General features: G+C 41.2%; 1 protein-coding gene across 9 annotated transcripts in view; it reads right to left on the bottom strand.

The window, feature by feature from the left end:
* Nucleotides 1-20626, bottom strand: part of LOC129182180 (microtubule-associated tumor suppressor 1 homolog A-like) — a 55444-nt gene that overhangs the window by 9462 nt on the left and 25356 nt on the right. For all 9 annotated transcript variants that reach the window (XM_054777959.1, XM_054777964.1, XM_054777965.1 and 6 more), the window contains 5 exons: nt 20379-20606; nt 18158-18319; nt 9720-9829; nt 9332-9646; nt 1627-1693 (listed from right to left, as the gene is read on the bottom strand). In XM_054777959.1, the coding sequence (XP_054633934.1) occupies nt 1627-1693; nt 9332-9646; nt 9720-9829; nt 18158-18319; nt 20379-20606 (882 nt within the window). The remainder of the gene's footprint in view (nt 1-1626; nt 1694-9331; nt 9647-9719; nt 9830-18157; nt 18320-20378; nt 20607-20626) is intronic.

The raw sequence follows: 20626 nt of genomic DNA, 5'->3' as shown, positions 1-20626 counted from the left end.
CCAATCCATAAGGTTCACAATCTCCAACTGAGAAGTGGAAAATGGAGGAATTCTGCTTGTCAGGTAGACCAACAAAAATGTCAGCCATTACTGGCAAGAATATTGTTGGGATGGAAAGAAAAACTTCTGATGTTAAAGGAGGAAATACACAATATTATGAACTAAAGTACTATTGATCAGTGTCATTTGGGTAGTTTCTGTTGTCCTTATTATTTAAAAAGAGCAACTGTTTGATAATACAATATATGGCTTCAACCAACCAATTACTAATTATGAGTGAAATAACTGTTTTTTGTAATATAATTCATATTCTCTGAGAAGTGGCCAAGAGACCGCAAATCAAATTCTGCCAGGGTATGTAAACCTCTGAGCACAACTGTCAGTGTGTAACAGTGCAATGCAGCTGTTTGTGTTGCATGAGAGAGCTCAACCACACACAGTAGCTGTGCTTGTGATGAAAACAATGTAGTAGTACAACGGTACTAACAACTGGCTGCAGCTGGGACATTCTCTGTTCCTCTTTGAATGGAGCTCACAGTGTGTGGGGGTGTGTGTGTGTGTGTGTGTGTGTCAGAGTCTGAGCAGCTGTTGGGGTGGCGATAGAAACAAAAAGCCAATAACAGCTGGAGAAAGCATATACTCAAGCTCTTGCTTCATCGCACAAGTTGAGTAACGGATATGAATTAGTATTGTTGTGGCTGGTGGTTGCCATAACAATCCTTGATGTTGCAGCAAGCATACGCACTGTAGTAAGTCACAGGAAAACTATTAAACCACTGAATGGGACAGAACAGGTTGTTCCTGTTAAGACTGACTGCAGGAATATAAAGCTTTTCCTGACAGTTGCCCTGTCTGTGTGTTGATGTGTGTCTGTGTCAGCAGCGGTCTATACACTGCAAACATTCCTCAGCTCTGTGTGTACAGAGATGAGCCAAAGGTCAAGCGTGCAGTAAACGAGAGATGATAGTCAGTGGATGCAGGGAAAGTGGCGAAAGACGGCGGTGTTTCAGTATAGTACCGAATGTGTGTTTGCAAACCTTCCTCACACGCGATACACCTTGGCACTGCATACAGTACACTGCTGTTTATATGACTGCATTATTGTATTTACCTCCACGCAGTACGAACATGCGTATGTCATTTTGACAGACATTGATTCAAAGTGCCAATGTGCTATGAATGACATTTATCAATTTAGAGCAACAAAGAAGAACTTATCCCTCCTTTCAGATTTACAGCAAAAAAAAGACAGAAATGTACGTTTATTTTGAACAGGTTACAACAAGCAAATGGGTGATTCTGCCTGAAAGGGGTACCAGAGAGGGCGCACTCACTTCGAGGGGCACGACGCACACATTGCAGTGATTTGAAGCTATAACCTTATAAAAATAGAAACAGGGGAAACAGTGTTGAAAACTTTCTTCATGTCTGTTGTGGATAAAACACGTCTGATGTCAATTTCAGCCCGTTTGCGCATCACCATAGACGATGAAATAAATACTAGAATGACCCAAATGGCAGTGATTCGGTGGAATGGCCCACGTGTTTGTAGATACTATATGATACATAACAAACAACTGATATGTCAAATAACGATGCAGATATGTAGGGAAATAACTCTCTTACCCAGCTCGTCTCTGAGGTTTGCCACTTCTGTTGACAAATCCTTCTTCTCCTTTAAAGTCTCCTCACGCTGCAGGGAAGGAACACACTTAAGCATTAGAAATAGAAAAACACCATACCCTAGGTTTAAAAATGTCAAAAGTATACACCATTGACCCACTGCCACAACATTAGGTACAGCTGTATAATCCAAAAGGTAAATACTTTCTTGCTCTCTTTTGATTGATGCTGTCTGAGAGGTATTGAGGTGAAAAAACATGTTTGCATACTTTATTTATTTCATTTATTGTAGTCAGTAGGTATGCCTCTCTCATGTAACTAAATACGGTATGGAAGAAAATACTTGACACGTCACAAAATGACGCGCCAGTCTCCGAGGAGTGTGACGGCGCAGCTCTTAACAACATCAACTCACAAGCGAAGAAGACAAAGCCAGAGGAAGTGCATTTTTTTTTTTTTTTTTACACCAAAACTTCATTTTCATATTCACAATTGAAATAAAATGTTAAAAAAAATATATATAAAAATAAAACTAAAAACCACTTTATGACTTACGCTCCCCTCCAAAAGTTTGGGAACACCTGCAGGTGTACGTAAGAATGGAATGTTCTTATACAACAGTTTAGGTGTCATTGGCAAGTAATCCAGCAATAAAAACTAATCCACTATGTCGCAAAAAGTTTGTATTTAAATAGGGAAAGCGCTGCACCATAGTGGCGTTTTTTTTTTCTCTGCCTCTGAGTAGCACCATAATCACATGAACCCAAGTACATGTCTTTTAAACACACATTAAAAACTACCTACAACACAAAAGAGCTATGGGAAGTTATATTATCCGTTAGACCGATGGCTTCTGGAGTGTTAGCTCTTAGCATGTAACTTCCTCTTCCTCAAGACTCAAAAATGACCACAATCGCCTCCTAGTGATTTGGAGGCACATGTCACTTGGTCAACAATCACAATAAGAGAGCATACATGTAAACTGCCAGATTCAGACCAAAAGTCAAAATAATTTAACTGTACACGACTAAAAATGGCAGCAATCTAACTATTACACCCTGTCTGTACAAAATAACACTTTATAGAGGCATAAGACAGTCAAAAGTGATGACTTCAACTACAGCAAAGCATGCTGGGAAATGCATAATCTGCCCATTCCACAGCTGCAAACTCTTACACATCTCGCTGATAAACGGACATTGAGAGAATGACGACGAGGTGGTCGATCAACAATCACTTTGTTGAAGTGAGCAACTACGCCAAAACAACCAGTCGTATATCCGCAGACTTTCGGAAAGAAGAAGTTTCAAGCATGAATGAACGGACCCCCAAAAAAATGCACATTTCCACGTCCACATAAAGACACATTCACCAGCTGCCATGCACATTTTGTCCCAACCTGAAAACACAACCACAAGAGTGCATTACATTGGTATGTTCCAATCGTGTGCGGGGAACCGGGATAAAAGGTGTATGGTCTGCTTACTTATCGGTCAGTGCTGATGAGACATTTTCTCAAAATCTGTATTTTTTCAGCCTGGATTATCAGGGCATGTTCTGTCATGTTGACGTTGGCAACTTCAAACCAGCATCTGTGTGTGTGTGTGTGTGTGTGTGTGTGTGTATTGATGAAGCACATGAGTGTGCTTCATTCACCGATTATGTTGGTTAAAAGGACAAGAAGCTTTTAAGGTTTTAATACTTTCAATATGAAGAAATATACAAGCGTTGGAAACTTCAGGATAAATAATATGAAAGATGTTGCGTTCGGCACACTAAAAGTAGGCTTTGAGTTTTGGCCCCCTCTGTGACCGAGTCTGACACACCTGGTTTAGTGCATGGAAACATAGGGCCTCATTCACGAACATCTTCTTAAAAGTCTTCTTAAGACCTGTACTTAAGAAGGCACGAGTTGGAAACTGCGCCACATTCACGACACGTTCTTAAGTAGGGATAATCGTTCGCACCGGTGTTCTTAGGTTGATGAATGCCAACTGCGATGCCCGTGCATGTGAGCCCTAATTTGCATAGGTCACCGCCTATTATTTCCTATATAAGGTAAAAAATGTGCCGTGCGCAACAGGCAGCTGGAGGCGGAGATGGCAACGCGCAAGGGCAAGACTGAGAAGCAGCTGGACAACAAACAAAAGAAAAACTTCAATTCTACTGAAATAGAGGTGCTTTTACAAGGAGTGACCGAACACAAGACCACCTTATTTTCACGTGTATCCACCGGTCATCAGGCCATCCAAAAAGAGTTGGCATGGAGCACCATTGCAGGAAACATAAATTCCGTTTCCACGGAGAAACGCACCACCGCAGAGGTTAAAAAGAACTGGTTTGACTTAAAATAGAGTAAAAAAAAGATTAGACCGCACCGGAGGGATCTGGAGGAAACAGGAGGTGGGCCATCAATCAGAAACCAAACCATTTCGGAAACTCTAGAAAATATTTACACAATCATGATGGAAAAATAAAGTCAAAATACATCGTTTGTGTGTGACAATTTATTTTTTCTGTGGTTACATTTGATTAGACGCTGCCTAATTAATACAGCAGCCCCGTGCTCTGGCTCAAGACGTGGCTGGGGGCGCATGTCGTTATCTGGGGGTGCTACGTGCACAATAGGCACACCACGTTTCATTGCGATGTTATTCTGATGATCCTGCACACCTGCAAGAACAGAGAGGGAAGCCTGAAGCCTGAAGCGGGACATCAAATATTCGTCGCTTTCAGCAAATAAATCTACATGGTCCCTTTACATTCTCTCTCTTCGCAGCGCACGTCCAGCCAGCCTTTTTTTTTTGATGAATTGGGATTTGAATATTTATTTATCGATGGAGTATATTTTAGTTGTTTTGATGATAAATAATTGTTGGGATATTTTATTTGCACTACATTTTTTGGGATCAGGTTGCAAAATCCATCATGAGGGCGATTGCGCATTGAAAGTGCAAGCTTTGCTTGTGCGTAGGAGTCCTCCTGAGCGTTCGTAGAATTTGTCCTTAGATCCAAGAACTGTGAGTTAAGAACACGTTTCGTGAATGCCAAAAATCTTCGTAAGAAGGCTTTAAGAACACATTTGTGCGTAAGAATGTTTCGTGAATGAGGCCCATAGTCATTAACAGAAGAATAAACTAAACTCTCTCAAACTCTCTCAAACAGAGTAATGTTGTATGGAAATGTATCATTTCTAATACTGTACAGCTTATATAGTGTTGGCGCTCATTAGATCGTGCGGGTGGACCTAATAAAGTGTCCAGTGAGGGTATGTCATGTGCCTAGCAGGTGATTCTAAATAGTTAAGACGACAATAAAATCCCCTTCAAAGCTGCAAAGAGCAAAACAAGTTGACTCCGACAAAAAAACGACAACATTAGATCCTAGTATACAGTATATCTTCCAACAGAAACATATTCTACATGAAGTCCTTGACATGAGGCTACCTAAACCCAAATATTTCCACATGCACACATTAGGCACGTTCATGCATGTTCATTTGATGAACACATTAAGTGTGCATTCTGCTGCAGAAGTCCCGATATGTTCTCTTCCGCCAACACAAGCACAATATAACATAACACCAGTGCCGTTACAATGAGCAGTGGATTTATGTACCTGCACACACACACGCACACACACACACACACACACAGCCATAAAGTCCATCTGCTGTCTGAGAGGTCAGTTAAGTGAAGGAGCAGATTGGGGTGAAAGACAATGAGTGGGGGAAAAAAATAAAAGATGGACGTCGCAAGTAGTAACTTTGGAAAAGCAGACAGTAAACATTGTTACTTTTATGTCAAAACACCACCTGTTTAAGCAGAGAGAGATAGTAAAAGAAAATGTCATATAACAATGCGATAAGGACAGTTCAAGCTTCATGCTGACATTAATGATTAATGCTATTTTTCAAAACAAACCCCGGTCTGAGACATTGGATTCCTTTAAGGTGTTTAAAGTGTGGCCCTGGGGCTGTTTTTTTTTTTTTAATATAAATTAATTGGACTGTGGCACATTCTAAAAATACAACTACAAAAACCCCTACACAAATAGATGTTAAAAAGAGCTAAGAAGGTGTGACAAGGAAAAGTTGAAAAATGTATGTAACACAAAGCAGACTTGCAGGCTGTTTTTATGTACATAAATATGCATAACTTCTTCTCATATTGGATTTGTTTTTTTCATTTTGTAAAAATGATATATTTCATTTCATATTTCAATATTTCATGTTTTAGTATGACAAAAGTTGGGACTCCTGGACTGCTTTAAGCGGTAAGTTTGACACATTCCTTCTTAAGTGTAGAATTCTTTAGACACTCGAGCAAGGTCTCCTTGAGAATTACTAGCAGTAGTGAAAAACACTTAAAATATATTTGTAGCAGAAAACACAAACCTTGCGTTTCTTGTGATGGGCTTTGCTGGCCGTGGAGCCCATGATGCTTTCATTACACACACCCTCACACATTTAAACAATCCTGTCATTTCTTCAGTCCATTGCTTCCTCCCTCGTCTTCTCATCCGCATGTCCTTAAAGGTAGCATCTCTCTATGTCCTCTGCTAGCATGACATGTGTACATGCATGTGAGTGATGGCATTCCTGCCGCTCTCTACCTGTTCACCACAGAGCTCCTTGTCCTCCCTCCTCCCCCTCTATCTGTCCCGCCCCTCCTGTCTGGAATACTGTATAATAGGAATTCAAGTTATTTCTACTCCCCCCTTTTTTCTCTCTCTCTCTCTCTCTCTCTCTCTCTCTCTCTCTCTCTCTCTCTCTCTGTCTTAACTCCGTTCTTTTACATCTTTGTGTAGAAGTCATTTACATCAGAAGCATCCGCAATAAACACAATCTCGGTTCCAGTCAAATCTTGACAACCTTTAGTGTTCAGTTTCTCAACTTCTGTGTGCTACTTTTCTCAAAAAAGCTTGACTGTTGTTTAATTTTATGTGGACAATCTACTCATTTACTGACATTACCCAGAGGGACGCGAACAACTTGAAGATATTTTCTTGCATATGCAGTAATCCCTCGTTTATGGCAGTGAATTCCCACAAACTAGAATGCCTTATTTATAAAGGGAATATTTGCGTAGTTAGAGCACAGAAAACCTGTTAGAACTATGGTTTTTAACATTATTAGAGCCTTCTAGACTTAAGTAACACCCCTATATTCAAATTTCCGGTCCCATTACCTAATAAAGTATACATAATAACAGAGAAAAAAAGCCATTTAAGACATAAATAAGTGATAACAAACACTCACGTTAACAGCGAGAGAGTTCTTTGTTCCTTTTTTATTTCTGCACATCTCTAATGGACATCCACTATAAGGAAGGTGAGATAGCCAATCAGTGAAGAAAGGTAATGACCAAGTTCTAATTCAATATCATGTGAAAATATACTGCTATAATCATGTGTATACTTTGTTTCTAATATATATAAAGTTGTGTTTATAAGTATGTAACAAAAGTATTGTAAAGTCAAAATGCGGTGATTTACATTTCAGTGAGTTCCGTGTCATTTATGGCTGCAAATACGGGAAAGACAAGGCAAACAAGCCCACTGAGACAAAGAAGCTGGATTTAAATACCAATGGGAATGTTCGGAGGGAAGCACAGTCAAAAAAAAAAAAAAACTCAAGCCTCTTGACAACAGGAACAAGCTACACCCCTACCCTCAAGGGAAGGTGGTGGCAGTCGATGTTAGCCAGTCGTTTTTCCAGTGCGAAAGGCAGATTAGAAAATCCTGGAGTCATTGATAGTTTATCTCACACTGACAATGAGCAGCAACTGCATTCCTCCACTGCTTAACCCCCTCCCCTCAACCCCCCCTCCACAGCTACCGTTCATGAATACAACACATCCCTGCATATTCACCATATGTGCCCCCACGAATTCAGGTTAAATGTTTTTCTCAAAAATAGGCATTTTTTTTTACGCAGTCAACACATACTGTATCATCTACCTTAAGGTGGTAACAATTTATAAACATGTGATAGTAAAGCATAAAATGTGCAGCATATATGTACGAAGTAACAATGGGATGTGAGGCTACGGAATAATTAGCTTCTACAGTCAACTTTGTTCCAATCCCACCTCAAAACATGCAGCGAGGTGAACACAAGTTCATATAGAGTATAAGATGGTAGGTCGATATCGGAATTACTGGAGCAGCGTACTACCACAAAGGAGATGCACCACAGGGGCACCACAGAAGCAGTTTTAGTGCTAGCCTGACGACCAGGGTAAAGCCGAGACTCTGACTCGATTACATCTTTTCGAACCATCATCATTTACTATTATTCATTAGTGGTGACGACCTGTAGATTTTACAATTTAAAATGGTTTTAGAAGAGTGTGAGGCATATTATAGGGTTTAAAACTGGGTTATAGACTCTAAACCTTCCATAGGTGTGAATGTGAATGCTTGTTTCTTTATGTGTGCCCTGCGATTGGCTGGCACCCAGTCTAGGGTGTAAACCCACCTGTTGCCCGAAGACGGCTGGGATAGGCTCCAGCATACCCTAGTGAGGACAAACGGCGCAGAAAATGGATGGATGGAAACCTGGATTGTACATCTATGCATTTTGCTTGTTAGCTTCCTTCGTCGCGAGTGAACAATGGCAATTGAAAAGAGAAGGGGAGAGTTGTGGAGCTGAATCTAATCCAATCATAAAAACAGTCACTTTTATTGCAAATGTTGAACTGTACTTCGTATACGGTTTTAATTGAAGTTGAAAAGAATTATCCAGAACTTTCCACCAGCATGCGTTAATGGGTGTGGCCTCAGAATAAAACGAGCCATTAAGTCACTCTCACTTTATGAGCACACCTTGAAACGCCCCGAATGGCAACACCGCTGCTGAGGAGTTAATGATAGGATGCGGGTGCTTTGTTCCAACATGGTTAACAGGAACTATGGAATGTACATATGCAATCGGCTTCTACTTAGAGGAAAACAACTTGTGCAAATATCAGTCAGTAACATGTAATGTTATCTACAACACGTACTACTACAAAACGTTGTATACAGTAGTTTGCAGGGGTGGCTTTCTCAGGCCAGAGTATTATGTCTATTTTGACTAACACAAACCAACAAGAGGTCTCCGTCACTCTCAGTGCAAACCAAAAATAACACTTGTGGAACACACAATGTAACTGCACCACACTGGCTATGTAGTGTAAATGCTCACACACCAAATACACACAACTATTTTATACTAATTTATAACCCACAAAGCATGCTGGACAATGTCATGTTGTATGTTTCGATACCTGCGTAGTCCATGTGGTACAGTTCCATTGTGTGTGTTCCACATTTGTTAGTATTGGTTGCACCGTGAGTGAGGTAGCGCATGTGGGTTGATATCTTGTTACGTGTGAGTAAGGGTGCATATATCAAGAGTATAAAGAAAATCTCAGGCATGGTGGATTTTTTTCTGTGCAACTCAAGCTTTACCAATGTGGGCAAGTGAAATGACTTTCTACCAATAAACAGCCTAATTGTGGAGATTCTAAGCACAAAATGATAGGTTTTCCCACAAATTAAGTAATGTGAATTTGCGTTGTCACAAATGCTGAATGGCAAATATGCAGGGATCCACTGCTTAAGCAAGGGTCAAAATGCCAGTTTGGTTTATAAACAGGAAACACAGGATGCTCTTTTTCCTCAGAAATAAAAACAGTAAATGTGAAAAATATACGAAATATACCTGAATGAAGAGGTGTTGGATGACTGTTGCGAGAGCCTCCACTCTCTTGTTGCCTTGGACGAGAAGCTTTCGAAGCTGGGTTATAGACTGGTTCTTCTTCTCCACAAGTTCCTTGTTGTGATTCTGTTTAGCTGTGAACACGCTGTCTGCAACATTAGCTCCCGCCGCACTGGGCTTGGATGCACTCTGCAGATGGGCTCCATGTTTGGGGCTGGACCTTGACCTGGGTCTTGCTTTAAACCCAAGAACAGAGGGGGCTGTGGAGTCTGACTCGGTGCTGGTGGAAGCTGAGACAGGCACTGGGGTAACTGGTACCTAGCAAGAAATGCATTTTAGAGACGGACATTTCAAGCATTTAAAGGACAAGGGCAGACAGAAGACTGCATACCAGATCTTGTGGTGAATCCTGCTGGTTCTGGTTGGTCCCTGCTGCAGGTGTTGTCGCCGGGGGCGCTGCTGTGGGTCTTGTTGCCGCGTCCCGGGGCTTGTTTTTGTCAACTGCAAAAGAACGGCCTCCCCTTATTCTATGGCTGACAGGCACAACATTCAACATATTCTGCACTTCCCTCCACACAAACACATGCACACACACACACACCATTAACAGTTCTTCAATTCCACAACATCAACCCAACTCTACGTAAAACAAACAACCTGCAACTCAACTACAGACAGCCAAAAGAGGAAAAGAAATGAGCACAAACATCGGCTATTGCATCAAAACACAACACACACATCATCCCGCAAAAGAGAACACGCCCTTCTGACCGTCTCGGCTTAAAGAGATGCATCATGGGATTCTGCTGTATCGATGGGTGTGTGTGAGTGCTTGCGTGTGATGCACTCGGGTGTGCATTAAGGAGTGCATTACCACAAATGGTTCACTCGCTTGGATTCCTGGCATGGACCACAAATGTGCATTGAGGTTGAGGTCAGGGTTTTGGGTAGCCCATCCAGAAGCTTGAAGGAGCTGGCCTACTTGAGGTATTCCAAACCAGCTTCATGAGTGTTTGGTTTTAGAAGTTGAACTGCTGAATTTGGAGTCGATATTTATTTATCATATATTAGTAAATTTATTTGTTCACTCATTCAATACCAAAAATGTAGTTATACATTTTTATAAACCCAAACGCCTGATCCCAACAACGTATTTATCCGTTTTTTTTGCGGAAGAGGCTAAAAAGGGAGGTGCTGATGCAACTCCTCACCAATGGATTAGGCTTGAAAGCAATTTTTATGCCATAAAAATCCCCACGAGGTGACAGAAGCGCATTTAGTAAGAGCTCGGCAGGGATCATGACAGGAAGTGGAAGTCCTTGCATAAAGGCAGCTGTTACATTGCGTACTGTCACTACATAATACGTACCCGGAACGCAATCAGCGCCGACGACAACGTCACTTCCTCCTTTAGCTAATTTTTATGACAGCGCTTCTGCGACGTCACGTGCTGTGGTAGTTATTATTTTTTTAAATGTATGAACATAAATGGTCAATAACCATACTTCATATATGTAATACATTGGGAGGTTATTTTAAGAGTGACTCTTCTTAAAATACTTTGAATGCGGCTGTTTCTATCTTCCTATGACGTCCACCAAGACTGAGCTATGTAAAAACTTACGCAATGCACATAGCGCAGACATAAATGTTATATCCGGTTATGTTTAACATAAATCGAATAAAACACATAAAATGCAGTGATATTTCAATGTAAACAACCATAAGCAGAGTGCAATGATGGATTAATGTAGAGGATTCAGCTAGAGGCCGCAAATGGCCCCCGGGCCGCACTTTGGGCACCCCTGGTTTAGACTGTACAAAGAGATTTGGGCTCCAGACAGGACACAGTTCAGATGTTTTTTCAGCAATGGCCTTGATCTTCACAGAGAACATACTGACTGACCCAGTTATAAAAATGATATTAGAAATGCAAGAGCAGATGTGTTTGCCCACTGAGATATAAATAGAAATTATAGTTCAGTACACACATCCTCGCACACGCTCTCATCAGCCGCAGCAAAAAACTGCACATCATATTAAAGCTCGCGCCACTGGACGAACCTCAGCTGAACCACTGTGCAGTGTGTGTGTGCGCACGAGTACGGTCATGCACGTGCATACTAAAGCCTCCTCTAACCTACATTTGAGGCTGATGGCAGCGAGCAGTGGGGAAGTGGGTGCGTGGAGCTCAAGACGAGCAAAAACACGGCTGCCAAACACGTGCGGCTGGATTCAGATGGATCAGGAGAAGAGAGAGCTCTCCGAACACAACAGCAGCATCATCATGGTGATGATGATGAGGATGAAGCTGAGCAGTATCGTTGATCAAAGACACAGGGGATATGTTTTCATAGAAAAATACTCATTGATGTGAAAACTGGATTAGAATTGATAGCCGTATCATCCTCTGGTGATTGTGGCTTGTACAGGTATCACTGCCAGTATCATCACAATAATAACAACAAATGCAGTATTCATCTTCAGCCTCCAATGATTGATTTCAACCGTTCTTATATTGGTGGTACCTCTACGAAAACCTTTTCCACCGTGGGCCACATACTGAACAATGAAAGGGTGCAATGGCCACTTTGCTATTTTGTAAAGCATTTCAAGACAAAACTGCATCTCAGCTTCATGATATTGATGAAAAAGCCTGTTAGTATGAACTTCAGTATTTTTCTTTCTTCTTCAATAAGCTTCGTAAATGTTCTTGCTGTACTGTAATATTAGGACTTTATTACCATAACTTTTTCCCCCCCATCTAATTTTCCAAAAATTACAACTTCATTTTGTTTTGTTCGTTTCTCATAATATTCCGTCTTGAAAAAAGTAACATTTTTTATTTAATATTTAAACGCTGTGACAAAAATGATTTTTCCTCATAATATTACAAATGTATTCATGTCAATTTGTGACTTTTTTTCTTATTAGAATCAGACTTTTTTTTTTGTAGGACTTTTTTCCCATAATATTTTGACTTTTATTCTTGTAACATAAGTTTTTCCACAACCTAATTTCCCTAAAATGACAACTTTATTCATTGTTTTGTTTTTCATAATATTATGACTTTTAAAAAATAACGTTTACTATTTACAACTTTATGCTACTAAGATGGGGGTTTTTTTTCCCCTCATAATATTAGGTTATTTTCATAAAATGATGTCTTTTTCCCTCATTAGATTACATCTTTTTTTGACGTTATTCTTGTAAAATTCCTGCTAATTATTCCATTTTTGCGGCTCTTGTCAGCCATGGGCGACAAATGGCCCCCGGGCCGCACTTTGGACACCCCTGCTTTCAAACTTCGCTTCGACCTAAGCGGTTTGGTTGGCAAATATGAGAATCGTTAAAAAACTAGTTACGTGCGTGCGGCGGAAGAATATGACGTCGTCAGCCCTGCTCTCCCTCGCTAACTCCCCCGCCCTTCATCATGTCACCCCGCCAATGGCAGCACGCTAAAGAAAAGGAAAGCAAAGCTACCACCATGAAAGTGAAACCTGACATGGCAAAAATGCTCAGAAAGGGGAGAAACGATGACCACACAACACTGATTGCATGCCTGGTCCATGCCACTCCACCTCCACAACCATAAACACGAAAAACATAAGTGAGTAGCTTATCTTTTTTTTTTTGTTTTAATGTATTACGCTTTCATTTCATTTTGTAATTCATAGTTTTATTGCTGTATATGGTCTCTCATTCATCTGTTATGTGTACAGTGCGGGTGACTTAGATATTGATGTAGGTATCATGTACGACTTATGCGAAAAATCAGCAAAACGTCAAGGACCCCCTGTACAACGCACATCTTCAATGATTTTATTAAACAAATTGGGTTCAAAAACTTTTGTTTTGTATTTTATCCAGGTCAACCTTATACATTCAGGTTCAAATATAGAGAGTCTCCTGAATTACGGGGTTTCTTCGTCTGTGGAGCTGGGTTGTCATCGGGGAGTTTGACAGAAAAAACGCCATTAAAACTGTAGCTACGCCTTACGGCCACCAGGTGGTGACAAGGACTCGCAGAGGACGCCTTTCTCTAACTGTTCATGTATTTTCAGTTCTTGCTAACTGAGCTTGTTGGAACTACAAGGTTCCCTTGGTATCATTTATTCATTTGTTTTTCCATCGTATCTAAAGCAACAAAAAGACTGTTTGCCTTAGTTTACTTTCAGCACTGCACACAAAGATTGCTGACTAACGAGCAAGGATGTGTTTGGTCTCACAAAATGAGCATGAACTTCATTTTGACAACAGTTCCTGCAGCATTGTTACACGGTAAAGTTATGTTGCCAAAGTACTGCACATTATTGCTGTTTGGTCCACCAGTAGGCAAATAGGGGTCAACACAGTACAGTTAAACCTCAGTTTTCCTACGGGCCAGTTTTCGTGATTTCATTTTCAACTAAAATTTTTGCAGAAATTTTGCCTCGTCTTGAATATCTTACAATATTGTGTGTAACAAAGTAGTCGGGTTGCCCTGTAATGTATCATCCAGGGGAATCGCGTGCCCAAACAAAACACCCTATGGGTTTCTTACTCACTGTCCATGTGGCTGCCAAATAACCCGCCACGGGGCCAAAGAAAGTTGCGAGCGCCAACAATTTGATAAAGAGGAAGATAAACACTACTGAATTCAACAAATAACTCATTGCAAAAAGATGGCGTGGCTGATGTCAGAAGAATGTACTGGAAGTCCACATCAACAATAAGTTCCATCCTGGCAAAGGAAGAAGAAATGAAGGACGCTAATGTTCGCAAAAGGGGTAAAGGTGTTAACAAAACAGAGATTAAATGATGGAAGATGTTGAGATGTTGTAGTTGGTGTGGACCCCCTCCCCTCCTCGCCGTCTTCGCCAACAAGAGTTTCCTTCCTCATTGATAGTTATTGTTTTCCACGTGTAAAACTAGAATTATTTTCTATGTTAGGGGCGTCAAACTCGCTTTCACTGCAGGCCACGTCACCGCCCTCCTCAAAGCGCTGCAGCTTTGCCTGAAATGCCTGCGCAACTGGACTGTTCAGGTTTTCCTAGAAGACGTTTCGCCTCTCATCGGAGCAGGCTTCATCATTTCATGCTCAATGACGAGGGAGGACACCTCTTGAGGGGATGGCGCAAGATCCAAGCATTTATCCTCTCAGGTTGAGGCACGCCGCCCCCAAGATACAGTGGAGTGAAAACTCTGCCTGCCAACAACAGTCACCACAACAACAAAAATAAAAAACTCCAGTTGCATAAGGTACAAATGTTCTGTTACAATTGACAGAGCACATTTTTGCAGGCTTTCGCAGGCAACAAAAAACAATGGCGGGCCAAATCTGGCCCCCGGGCCTTGAGTTTGACATATGTGCTATACAAAATGGTATTTTTCCAAAATGGATGAATTGGATTTACATTATTTCTTATGGGAAAAAATTTTGGAACAATTGAATAACAAAAACCCAACGTTCCACTGTAGGCACAATATTACAATGAAGGACTAATTAAATGTTTACACTAAATGCATTGAAAGTCCAACAAAACAGAAGCGCATGTTTAAGACAGAAACCATGCGTTCATGTTAAAACACAAACAAATTTAGACATTAAAACCTAACCTGGTGCTGAAGGTACACAAATGTCTTATTTGACAAGATCGAGCCCTGTTAACTTACTTCACACAAGCTGGGAAGGGCTATTGGAGACTTTTCTAAACAACTGTAGATTTCAGCATGATCACGACAACTTATTTGGCATACTGTCCTCCTCAGATGAAAGGAAATTGGTTAGGATGTTGAAGTCAGAAAACTGCTGGAAGACCAGCCACTGTCCACATTGTTTGGATCTGATAAAGCAGGTTAACATTAAGCTTCTGTAAAGACCTTCCCAAAGCCCTGACGTAAACCCTACTGAACATTTGTCGACTATGCCTAAAAAGTGGCCAAAGCAAACCAATTGAAATACACTCTACCAATTATCCACACAACAGGTCATTTCTAAAGTCTAGAAAACAGCAGGTGTCTCTAGCAGACACCAAACTCCCACAAAAAAAAACCCTTTAAAGGATGAATAAGTAAAAGCGAGATGCGTTCTTGGCTATTTCCAGCGGCTCGTGTGCGTGTGTGAGTCATGTGGTAGCACAGCTACAAGGAGAATGGAGTCATGGCGATTCATCACGGCACCGCTGAAGCACTCGTGTAGAAAGCTTGCACAAATACACACAGCAGACAAGCAATGGTCTTATTGTAGGCAACACAGCTATGGCGGCTACGCTATCTGCCCCACCATCATACAAATGGCTGCCAATGACATGCAGGACACCGGAGGAAAGGCGAGTGGATTCTGAGGCAGAACTGAGGGCAGATTTGAGCTAAAGTTGAGAAAAGAGAAGGAGTAATAAATATTGTCATTGTGAGTGAAGTATTTTAGGTTCTTTAACGGAGTGTACTTGCTTCTTTAAGGAATTTGAAAGCACGCAGCAAAAGAGGGGCAATGGGAGAGTATGGAAAAGATGGCTGGATGAAAAGCTTATTGCAGGAGTTTGGACTTTTCTCCCACGGTGACAGATGATGATGAATGATTGACAGAGGACATCTCTCAGACCTGTGTGGAAGACCACCGTGTTCTTCTTATATCCCGACAGCAGCTGGAGATTTCGGAAAAGTCCTTTGGCTGTCAGCTTCACGTGGAAGTTAGACAGCGACAGTCTTGGAGACCATAACATTTTCTGAAAATCCTTTTCAGCTGAATGCAAGCAGCCTACTGGATTATTCTTCTGCTCTACTACGTTCTGTTTGCACAAAAACAATAGGAAGCACAACCTCTTTCCTCCTCTTTTAGTCTCTGAATTAAAAAGATCTCATGTGTAATTCCTGAACAGATGAGAAAAAGAAGGCTTGTTGCTACAAAAGAGCGTCTGCTCTCACATTTCAAGACCAAACCTTTGATATCTTTTTTTTTTTAAATGCAAAAAAAAAGTACATATAAAAGAGGAGGGTATCCTTTCAGCTGTTCTTCACTGAAGCGCCACAGGCCCCGCTGAAAAACAAAAACTCAACTGTCTGTCTTCTAGTCGCCACGACGACGGAGGACGAATAGAAAATGGCGCCAAAAAAGCTGCCGATTTCACAGCTGCCAAGGTGGTAGCAACACATCGAGTGATGAAAGATGGAGAGTGAGAACAAGGAGGAGATGGGGGGTAGTACTGCTGCATATGTGAGGAAGGCGGGTGTGGGGGGTGGAACGGGAGAAGCGAAAATCCTCAATGCTGCAGCTGATTAGTAGCCCGTCTCCTACTCGCTGGATGCCAACCAAGCCAGGTCCAACTATTTGCAATCAGTCCCAGAGAACGTCATGTTCTGGAGGTGACAAGCTGTGCTCTGTTGGGGTCTTAAAGACGCTGCACATCATTATTGGGAGAGGAGGGGGAGGGGAGTGGGTGGGATTTGAATAATCTCTTCATTTATTCTGCCTCACTCTCTCTCTCTCTCTCTCTCTCGACATCATTCTCTCAAGCCTCTTGCTCCGTGTACGTCTATTTCATCCGTCTCTAGTAGATACTCTGTTTTTCCAGCTGAGATGTGACGACACAAAGGCATGAAGGAGACTAACAAAACGGGTGTGGGAGGAGACTATCCGTTTGCTAGTGGCCATGGTCAGACTATTCAGCAAAGAAGATAAATGCGACTGGATTACACGGCAGGGAAAACACTTCAAACTTGGACTTGGACCACAACCAATGTCTGTGTTCTTTTGCCCATCACAGTCTTTTTTTTTTTTTTTGCTCAATTGTGCAATCTTGTCCAACATCCCAACATTTTGATGCTACTATTTCCATATTTATCCTCAATGTTTTTGATTGACTTGTCTTATTTAATGCCTCCACTTATTCTAACATATTCATTTCTACGCATTAGCAATTTATTCCTATTTTATCAAAATGTAATCTTATTTTTAATCATTCATTTTCACATTTTTATTCCTTCCTTTTCCTGAACACTAAGGGTGACATTGATGTCAGAAAAAAAACAATATTGGATTATATCAGTCTGCATCTAAAATCTCCCAATCTCCAGACGCTGCGCCAGCACATCAGTCCAGCACCAGCACTTCTATCCAGCATGCAGAGCCCACGTGAAGGAAGGAAGGCAGCCGTACGGCGGTATTTTTCGTTACAGTCCGACAAAGACTGAGTGCAAAACCTGTCATGCAGAAGTTTCCCTATGGTGGAACAGAGCCGGAGAAGTTTAATATGACCAACCAAATCGCTCCTTTAAAGCAGCGTCACAAAAAAAAGTCTTGAGGATTTTCGCAAAAGACCATGGATGCTTAAAACAGCCACGCCGTTTTGTAAAGTGTGAGAAACTCCCACGAGACTCCAAAAAGTCATTAGCTATAACAGAAAACAGCCAGCCCCTGTCGGTGGTGAGTAATGTCGGGGTTAAAAGCTTCATTGAGCACCTCGAGCCTTGCTAAATATTGTGGATAAAACTAAACACATATACATGCATCAGGACGTAAATGGGTGTGTTTTTCCTCACACCTACTTTTGCTGACTGTTGTTCTCCAAGTAATATCACTTGATCAAGCCTTTTCTAACATTCCACACTACTAAATAACTGTATGATTCCTGCTGATATCGGATGGATATCAGTATTGGCTGGCAGCAGTGTGTACTCTAACACACCACTCATTATGTTTGAACACAAAAATTCTTCCCATGTCCACAAGAAAGTGATTAAACTGAAACTGAAACTTGACAATTCCTCACATCAACATACTGATGGTGCAAATGCAAAATGAAAAATGCATTTTACTGCACCTCAGTACAGCAGGAGAAGACTTCTTACCTGTGCCGTTAAGTCGAGAGAGTCTTGCAGAGCCGCTTCTTTGCAATGGATGGGACGTCTTCTTTGTCACCTCCTGACTGACAGTTGAAGAAATCTTTGCTGTTTGATTAGATGCTATTGTCTTAGTCGTGTTGGAATTGTTGCCCGAGGGGGTCTTCAGACCTACAAGGAGGACAAAGAAGACGTCAAAGTCCTTTGCAATTTTTTTTTTTCCCCAAAGGCTGGGAATCAGGGCAGGTTCAATCCGCTTTCAGCAAGCATCACCAAGTTACAATTACAAATCATATTTCCTGCCTTACTTCCTTTTTTCCTTCAGTTTCATACAAAATAAGATAGATTGGGTTCATCTTTTGTGGTCGTCCGACTCCTTTCGATGCTGCAGTCTGTTTCTCTCCTGTTTTCACACCTCAGTATTATGCCCCTGTTTACATGCACTCCACAGCAGTTTTTGGCCATGCGCTGTGTGCCTCCCAAAACACTAGATGGTGCTTATGCTCCTTCCAGCGCGGGCGGAGGGTAGGCTTTTCCGGTTGTCCTGTGACGTCACATATAAACAAAGCATCTCGGCTCAATGTTGCCAGGTCAGCGTATAAGAAGCGACTTTGGCCTTGTTTTCTTGTAAGGTTTCTTGCAAATTCCCAAGTTCCCTGTTGTCTTCAGAGAGCTTGTTGTTTGTTTCTCTAGCGAGATCTGGCAACGCTGCCTCCGTGTCTCGGCTGCGAATATGCACGTGAAGGACTTCTGCGAGCCACATTGTGCTACCAATTATGCCTCCCTCGAAGTGATTACGTAAAACAGTTACCTGCCTGACACAACTGTTGCCCTCTATTAAATTTGTGACGCATAGAAACAACGCTGCAGTGTTACGGCTACTTTTTTTTTAACATCACAAAGTACGACCCTTCGGCTTCCTCCATTCATATGTACTGTATTTAATGTCTCTAATATGCACTAACGGTAGACATTGTGGTCTGTTTTTCTCCACATTCATGAGTGACAACTTAAATCTAAAGTTACAACCAACGAAGATGAACACACACTGTATCAGCTTGAACAACTACAAGCAACAACCACAAAGCTTTGACACGTTAGCTTGAACAGCTACTAGCAATGAGCATACAGTAAACATTTAGCAATTTCTACACAATCATGACCCACTTGGCCATAATTAATTCCGGGTTATATTCTGCTGTGGAGAGTGGCGCATGCAAGACAGAGAACTACTTTCTAATGGCATAATCTAGGTATATTTCTAGGAATAGTAATCCCTCATTTATCGTGGTTAATTGGTTCCAGACCCGACCTTAATAAGTGAATTTCTGTGAAGTAGGATTATTTTTTATAAACTGAATATTTGGTAGTTAGCACAGAGATTACCTGTTTAAGACGTTCTAAACATAGGTTTTAACATTATTACAGCTCTCTAGACATGAAATAACACGTATTTGGTCACCTTCACACTCCTATTACCTAATATACTTGTAGTAGACATAATAATAAACTAGAAAAGCACGCAGAGTACAGACCTCCGCCAAACACCATAGTTCCCCCCCATATTGTGATTTACACCATAAATATTAGTCCTATATTTATTTTATCTACATTTTTAGATTCCTTGACCATTAAACATATCATTAGCAATTGGATTCATAATGATATCAATATTAGTTCAGCAGTTATTCACAAAAATCATATTTTTCATAATGGCGCTCTTCTTGTGGATCTAGCTCTATAGCTTTTGAAGATACAGCAAATCCGTTGGCACACTCCAGATTTCACAGTGTCTTGGCTGTATATGGTGTTGTATGTTTATAGCTTCATTGTCTTCCTATGATGAAAATTCCAAAGGTCCCCTATTTTTTTTCCCCTATTTCTTTTTTGTTGTTGTTTTCCATTTCAGTGACATCCAGCACTGCATCTGCCAGCAAATATTCAATAAGTTCACTTACTGACAATGTCTTTATGTCTGTTTTTACTGCATGTTTACTCTTACGATATTGAAACAATGATAGTGTTTCAGACTTGGAAATTGTGTGAATATAATAAGAACATGATCATTAACACCCAAGTCCATCTTAACATGTTGGAACACATCCAGTAGCTCATAATCACGATCGACAAACGACGACTAGCGACAACAAAAATGCCAGCAATTCAGAGGATAATGTGGTGCAGACTGAAATGATTACGATTTTGGATGAACAATCACAAGGGAGCATACCTGGAGCTGTTGTTCTAGACTGCAATGACAGTGCTCGATGTCTCATTGCAGGAGCCTTTGGGACAGCAGGAATACAAATGTTGTTCAAGTTGATAACAGTGTTACAGGAACTACTGGGGCCAATGGGTTTTGTCCCCGTCTGACTGCCCACTGGAGGATTGCTTTTGCTGGGCCTCTCATCTGACCTGGTGTCTGTTGAAACCAGGATACATGTGGATGTTGGAGAAGCTGAGAAAAAAAACAGAGAT

This window comes from Dunckerocampus dactyliophorus, chromosome 6, assembly GCF_027744805.1.
Source record: "Dunckerocampus dactyliophorus isolate RoL2022-P2 chromosome 6, RoL_Ddac_1.1, whole genome shotgun sequence".
Classification (NCBI taxonomy): Eukaryota; Metazoa; Chordata; class Actinopteri; order Syngnathiformes; family Syngnathidae; genus Dunckerocampus; species Dunckerocampus dactyliophorus.
Note: the sequence above shows the minus strand (reverse complement) of the source record. Positions and strands in the feature narration are given on the sequence as shown.